This window comes from Nyctibius grandis, chromosome 4 (assembly GCF_013368605.1).
Source record: "Nyctibius grandis isolate bNycGra1 chromosome 4, bNycGra1.pri, whole genome shotgun sequence".
Classification (NCBI taxonomy): domain Eukaryota; kingdom Metazoa; phylum Chordata; class Aves; order Nyctibiiformes; family Nyctibiidae; genus Nyctibius; species Nyctibius grandis.
In genome coordinates this window covers 33,667,629-33,675,151 of record NC_090661.1, presented here as the reverse complement: position 1 = coordinate 33,675,151, position 7,523 = coordinate 33,667,629, and the positions used below count along the sequence as shown (strand labels likewise).

General features: G+C 47.1%; 1 protein-coding gene across 1 annotated transcript in view; it reads left to right on the top strand.

Annotated features, from left to right (window-relative positions):
- The first annotated feature begins 496 nt into the window (after positions 1–496).
- The window catches only part of PLEKHD1 (pleckstrin homology and coiled-coil domain containing D1), a 31,198-nt gene continuing 24,171 nt past the window's right edge, over positions 497–7,523 (top strand). Inside the window, exon 1 of the mRNA XM_068399660.1 lies at positions 497–645. Within this exon, the coding sequence (XP_068255761.1) occupies positions 497–645 (149 nt within the window). The remainder of the gene's footprint in view (positions 646–7,523) is intronic.

The window sequence follows — 7,523 nt, the reverse complement described above, 5'->3', positions numbered from 1 at the left end:
TGAGAAGAATCTGTCTCCAAGCACAAGATTTTGGGGGTATGTGTCAGAGTAAGAGATGCCTGACAGTAAAACGTCCGTCTCACCCTGATGTCTGCCTGGGGTGCTGCAGTGACGAGTGACATAACCTTCTAAGCTGGCTCTGGTGCAGAGGTATTTTGGCTTATGTTATTGCTGGGACCTTTCTCTCTGACGAGCTCTTTCTGCCTCTCTGTTCCTGATCTTCGGCTCTCTTCACTCTTTTTTTCCTTGAGCTGGGATGTGTGCTGTCTGTAATGCATCAGGAAGTAATACGCAATGAGGAAACTCTCATCATCTGTGCATCAGGGAGAGAATTATTGACTGAGTGCTGAGCAGTAAAGTTATTGATTCAAACCATAGCCCAGTCTCTCTGTCTGCCGCTTGGAGTGGCTGGTTACGTCCTTCTGTTTCATTTCATTTAATCGTGTTCCCTGAGCAGCCACGCAGAGAGGGAGAATTAGAACCAGATCCATTTGTAATGTTCGCTTCAAAAGGCAGTTCTGTATCCCCTTCTCCGTCCATGGAGCAGGGAGATTCAGATGCTCTGGACATCAGCACCAAAGTGCAGCTGTACGGCGTGCTCTGGAAGAGACCTTTTGGGAGGCAGTCGGCCAAATGGTCCAGGAGGTAAGGCACAGGCGCTGAGGGATGCTCAGGTGAAATACAAAGCCTAAGGGTGCTGGGGTAAGTTAGAGCCTGAGTACTTGGCTCTTCAAGTGCAGCTAGCCAGGCAGAGGCTGGAGGTGAAGCTTTGGGCATAGCCTCGCTGCTGTTCTGAGTCTGCTATACACACATGGCACCCCGTTGTGCTTTCTTCTGTATCCACCCAGACCCGGTGCTACGGGCACTTCGGGGTGGGAATAGGGACTAACTGCCTTCTCTGGATAATTATCCTGTGATCATTGCATGAAAGAGGAAGAGTCAGCTCATATTTTGCCCCCAAACTGCTTGACTTTCTTCATTAGCACTTGTTAAAGCTCTTTGAGTCCTTTGGGTGTGAGATGGCTATGCTGAACTGACTCTGTGTGTGGGACTGTGTGTGCATGTGTATGGTCTGCAGGGGTCTGCTGACCAGCATCAGTACTGCTGTGCTGTGTGACGATGATGGCATGCTTGGAACAGCAAATGCAGACTCTCTTCCCTGGGGAAGACTGAATTCACCTCCCATCTGGTACTACAGAGTTGTAAGCTGCTGTGTGTTCTCTATCAGCAGCCAGGAAGTTTGGAGCTGGAAAGCATTTGCTGTAACCTTTTACCAAGGACGTCAGTATGTTCTATAATACTGCAGTGATGGGTCAGTTTGAGGTTTAAAGTTGGTGTAGTTTCTTTATGCGAACCGCTGAATCTCACAGGAGAGTTTTCCGCTGGTTGTCAAATGATGAGGCACAACTGTTTATGGATGGGTACTCGCACAGAAACACGGTACAGCTCTTTCTCATTGCTCGCTGGGGGTACATGATCCAATGGATTAAGACATCCAGCATTCCTGGATGGCAGATTAATGTCACTGCTGATAGACGTCATTGGCAAATGATTCAGTTAGAAGACTAGCAGCAGAGAAACTTGCATTTTCACCCCACCACTGCCAGAGATACGTTTCGTGACCCAAGATTTGTTGTCCTGATCTATTAAAGAAGGATAGTAGTACTTACCTGTCTTTAGTTTGTTATCTGCAGATGAAAAAGTCTGCCAGCAAAGCAAAGTAATGTTGTTTTTTCCCCCCTCTCTTGCGCTGGGGAAAGGCACAAATGAGTCATTAACAAAAGGCGGCACAGGAAGCCTGAGCTGCCTCTGGAGCTGAGAGGCAGTTTTGTAGCCTTTGTAGCATAGTGTGTCTCAAGGCTTTTCAGAAGAATAAATTAAGCTGCACATGAGCAATATCTGTCGGCTACCTCTGGTACTTACCTTTTGTGGGTACCTTTTTGCTCCAGTCTGCGTTGTGTCTACACTGCATCAATCCATTTCTAAACCCAGCTTTCCCAGTTCTGCTCTCTGTAGTAACCACAGAGCTGTCCAGTCTAAACCAGTGAAGATGGCAAGGCCTGAAAAATAGTTACATGTTGCTTGGGAAGCAGTTTTGCGATTGTAGCCATCTTTGACCTGTGTGCAGGTTTTATTCTGTACTTTGCCCCCATTCTCCCCCTCCAAAAACAATGGCCTTTTTTCACCCAGGAGAGAATTTGTGCTGTTGCTCCCTACTCAGCTCCCAAACATTGATGTTTAAATGAATTATGTCTGGAAACTAATGTGACTGTGTTACAAAAAAGAAGTGGATAGAATAACGGGGGGGAAGGTAATTCGCCATGGAGGAGACATTCTTAAAAGGCTTTTTTCCTAATCAAAATTTCTTGCAGGCAAATGGCCCATCTCTGCTCTTGGTCATTATTTATTTAGTGCTGTTCTATTCCTAGAAGTCGCCCCCATCTTCAGCAAGTGGTAAATATTTTAGTGATAGCAGGTAGGAAGAGATGGAGAGGTGACCGTGGGGCAGGGATGATGTGGAAGGTTAGCTGCAAGCACAGCAGCTGAGGGTCCTGGGGGAACAGACAGGTCAGCGGGACATGAACACAGGGAATCTGTAGGGTTTGGAAGGAAGAGGTTTCTGGAGTAAAAAGACTGGAACAGGAGGAGTGATAAGACTTTTTTTATATCACAGGAGAGATTTGCTTTAAAGTAAAAAGTCTTGCATGTTATTATAAGTCAGTAATTATGGGGGGGATAAGGAGCAATTCGTCCATTTCCCCTACCTAACCCAGATGCCCAGCAAGACACCGGTGATCAAGTGCATTATTTTATGAAAAGAAGGGACGTTTCCCACTCCAGTTAAATTAAGAGAAAAATTGACTATTGCTAGATACAGTTGAGGATCTGATCTCTGAGCAACGTAGACTTTGTCCAGAAATCTTGGATTACTATCTTTATCTATTTGATATTTACAGGTAGTACCTTTGCTGTGAAGTAATTTTGCACTGGACAATAGTACTCTCTGTCCCAAGGAAAGTCTTCCCAAGCTACGTGAGACAAACCAGCATGTAATGGGAGGACTGATCACATCAGGCCATCATCAGCCATGCAGCTGAGCCTGCATGGCTGTTAAGAGATGCATGATACTTACTGGCTTGGTCCCACTCATTTGGCTGTCGCAACAGTGCTGCTGGAGACACTGAGAAGAAAAGCAAGTGTTTAAGGAAACGGTGGAGGCTGACTGGGTAATGGATCAAGGGAAAAATTCCGGGCACAGTGTCTGGTGCTTTGGCAACTGAAATCCAAGGTTAGGGGGTTTTGCAGCAGTAGATGTTACGCAGGGAGCAGGGAGGAATAGCAGGGCCTTGTTTTAGTCAGGACTGGCATCTGATGGCACCTGTGAGGACAGCAAGGCTTGACGTGAGGAGGCTGCCTGGAGCACTTCCAGTGCTTTCCCTTGCCCACACAATGGTCTGTCCTGCAGCCTAAGCATTTATGTGCTGCCTCAGGTACTGACCGAGAGTGGGCTGGGTGCTTCTGGCGCTGGACCAACGTGGCTATGTTTATCTGCCAGGGCTGATGTCTGAGCACGCTGCCTTTCAGAACTTTATTTTGAAATGCCATTAGCAGCATCCTAGTTCCTGTCTCTTCAAGAGAAGAAGTTCTATTCCTTGGCTAATGTGAATTTTCTTTTCTTGTAAAGTTATATCCTTTTGAGAGAGACGCAACCATCTTCTGAGTTTACTGGTGCTTTTGACCCGTCTAGGCTTGGGTCACTGCTGGAGTGGTTTTGGAAAGTCATATTCTCGGCCCTTGACTTGTGGTCCTCCTCTTTGCACCAAGCTGCACTGCATTCTTCCTTCCAATTAACAACAAGTCATTTAACCTCTTCTCTGCTACAAAAGATGTCCTGGTAAAAGCATCAGCCTGGCATGGAGTCTGTAATGAAACGTCCAAGGTGCACACCTGCCCTGGATGTGGCATGAATGGGGCACCGTAGCTTTGCGGGTAGGAAGCAACACATCCTTCTCTACTGTGAATAATCCCAGTCCCACATAGAAATGTCAGGCTCTAGGCTGACTGTCGCCATTCAGGTGCGAGACTGTGGGGCCAAGGGGGACAGTTCCAGGAGGGCATCTCCTCCATGGTCAGTGGAGTCAGAAAGCGAGGTGGAACATGAGGAGTTGAAAAGAGTAGAGAACAAAACACAAAATATGCTTATACCTCTGAGTAAATCCATCAGAGATACCAGGTTGCTGCTGGAAGGAGGGAAACACAGCACAGCTGAGAGAAATTTTATCTTCTATTGGACCAGACCTGGCTGTGGTGCTGCAAAGCATGCATGTAACCCTGTTGTGCAGCAGAGCGACTACCAACAGTCACTGGATGTGTTTGCAGGACAGATGGAAAGGATAATTGTTTAGGGCTGTTTTCTGCTCTAAAAAAACCTAGAAAACACGCAGCACGGTTCCTGCTGCAGAGCAGCGTGTGTGCATGCCTGCGTGCAGTGTGGGTACTTGGAGATGCTGAGGCAGCGGGGCTGCAAGTGGGGCAGACCGTGTGCTCCCCTCTCATCTTCACAAACTTCCCACTAAGCTGGTTGCTGTCAGGAAGCGCCCACCTCTTTCCGCTCCCTGCCCATCTGGGGTAGGAGGCAGGCAGGAGAGCTGGGGGCTCTCAGGAGAGGAAGAGTGAGGGACAGGTCCTGCCGGGTCTGAGCTGACATGCTGATAAAGACCTTTTGTCTGTTGTTTTCCTGAGCTGTCCCCAGGGAGAGAGAACTGGGCTGATCTAATAAACGGGATTTGCTGCCTGTGCTCCTGGACTGGTGCCCAGAAAACCACCATTGGAAGGAAGAACCAGTGAGACCGCTGCAGTTTTATAATATCAATACTTAACATGGGCCACTGTCACTTCAAAAACTTTTACAAGGACTAGCTAATTAATCTCGTTATCCCTCTGTGACACAAAGCAAGCACTTTATCCCCAAAGGTCATGTGTCTCTACTTGCTTGGTATGGGGCTGTTGTGTCCAGTCCTGGGAGATCACATCTCCGGCTTTACATCCAAGTCACTCGGATTGTTACTGTCCCTCCACTGTTCCAGTTTATTTACACTGTGGCTTCAGTGGTTTCTTAGTGCAGGATCTAGCAACAGGGGACGGGTGACCCAAAGGAGTCGACCATGTGTGAATGGCTCTTCTATTACTTGTGCCGCACACAGAGTGTGCGTGGTTGTACCAGGTCTTCTCACCTCCCACCTTCGCTGCTGCTCTCCAGGCTTTTTCAATGCTGCTCTGTTTTTTAATATCTTCTTTTTCAGTCTCTGGTTTTTATTCAAAATCTTCCCCTGTCTTTCTGGTGCTCCCCTTTCTTCTGCTGGCACGCCTGTGCCTAATTCGGATACATGTGTAGTGTCTCCAGCTCCCCAGTCCTGACTGGGTGTCTTTCCCCATTCTCCCTTGGCCATCTTTGCCCTTTCTGCTCCTGCTCACCTGGTTGCTGCTTCAGTCCTTGTATTGCTCTCAAGTCTTGTGGCTCTTTCTCCTCTACTCCTTCACTTCATCCCTCTTTCCATCCTGCTGCATCAATTATCCTTGCATCATTGTACAGAGACTTTGTCCTGAAAGTCAAAGTGGTGATCTTAGTTACTTAGGTGTTTCCTTCTGGGTAAGGATAGATGAGGGAATATGATCTGAGCATAAATACGTGACGTCCAGCAGCTAACCAGATTGTCAATGATTTTCCTTTACTATTTGCTGTGGGGTTTTGTTATTTTTTTTGTAAACTCCTATTTTGTATATTTTCATTCCAAACCTCCACACATGCTCTCCACATCTGTGAAGTCAGAGATCTAAAAGTTCATTAAACTGCCAGAGGCACACAAATTCTCAGAGATCTGTGCCATGCTTTGTTCTTGTTTTTGTTTCCACTGGAGCATAATCTATATTATGGGGATTATCAGGAGCACTGAGCAGACAAAAAGTATTTAACAAACTAAAGCCTGGCTTTAACTGTGGGTTAACATTTAGATTAAAAAAATCACACAGAGTTAAAGATCGGTATCTTTACTTGTCTTGCAAATGTTTCTCAAGGATGTTCAGACTGAAAACACTGTTGAAAGTGATGAATAGACTTTTTCCACTTCACGTGGTGTGTTGTTCTTTATTCTTTAGTTTCGTATTTGTGCCCACAGTATCTGGTTACTCTCTGACCCACTGGACCAAGCACAGTCCATTGGCCGGGCAGTTTTTGTTTGTTCTTTAAAGATACTATTTCCAAATTTATTGTGCAGATGGGTAACAAACCTCTAAAAAATCAAGTCCTTGTTGAACTAGGCATTGGAGACACATAGTGAAGATACAGCCGCTCATATGAAAACTTTGTCATAGAGTTATGACAAGAGATGGGAGGAAAAATGAAACACGAAGGCAGAAGGCTGCTGCTCACAGAGATGATGTGGACAGGAGGAACTAGGAACAAGCCCTGTCTGCACTGTGGAGGTCTCTGATACCTGCCTTGGCCAGGGTCAGCTCTGAGCCTGCTGCAGGAGTTGTGGCTGCCTTTGCTGTTAACGCAAATATATCAGAAAATACCAATCCTTGTTTTACACAGAGGTGAGACCTTGATGAATCCACTCTATCGGGAATGTGTCCCACACAGATGTGCCTAATGCATCTAAGTGGGCTTTGTTCACCAGTGTCTCAAAGTTGTGCGAGTGGTTCAGCCCCCCACCTTTTCTGGGACTTTCCTTCCCATCCCTGCCTGCCATCACGAGGAAACTGTTCTGGTCTCTGATCTATGATGCTGGCAGATTTTTAGGATGGCGTTTCTCATCACAGGGAAAGCAACTTGTGCCCCACAGACAGCCCATCTCCCTGTCCATCTTGGGCACCTCTTACAATCATACAGAGAGAGTACAGACAGCCACCACCTGTGTACACCACAGGTGTACAATGTATTGAGTTCTGTCCAGGGGCGGATCAGGAGCGAGTTGAGAGTTTGTGGGTGCGAATTAAGGGGCAGGCTGGCAGGGGTGATACTGTTGTGGGTGTCTATTACAGGCCACTAGATCAGGATGAGGAAGGTGATGAGGCCTTCTACAGGCAGCTGAGAGCAGTCTCTCAATTACAGGGTCTGGTTGTCGTGGGGGATTTCAACTACCCTGATATTTGCTGGGAGGCCTACTCAGCCAGCCATCCTCAGTCCAGGAGGTTCCTCCAGTGCATTGATGATAACTTTCTGATGCAAATGGTGGATGAGCCAACTAGGAGAGGAGCGCTGCTGGATCTTATCCTCACTAACAAGGAGGGTCTGGTTGAAGAGGTGAAGGTTGAGGGCAGCCTTGGTTGTAGTGACCATGAGATGGTAGAGTTCAGGATCTCATGTGGCAGGAACAGAATAGCTAGCAGAATCGCAACCCTGGACTTCAGGAGGGCCAACTTTGGCCTTTTCAAGCAATTGCTAGGGGAAATCCCATGGGACAGGGTACTAGAAGGTAAGGGGGCCCAAGATAGTTGGTTAGCATTCAAGGACTGCTTCT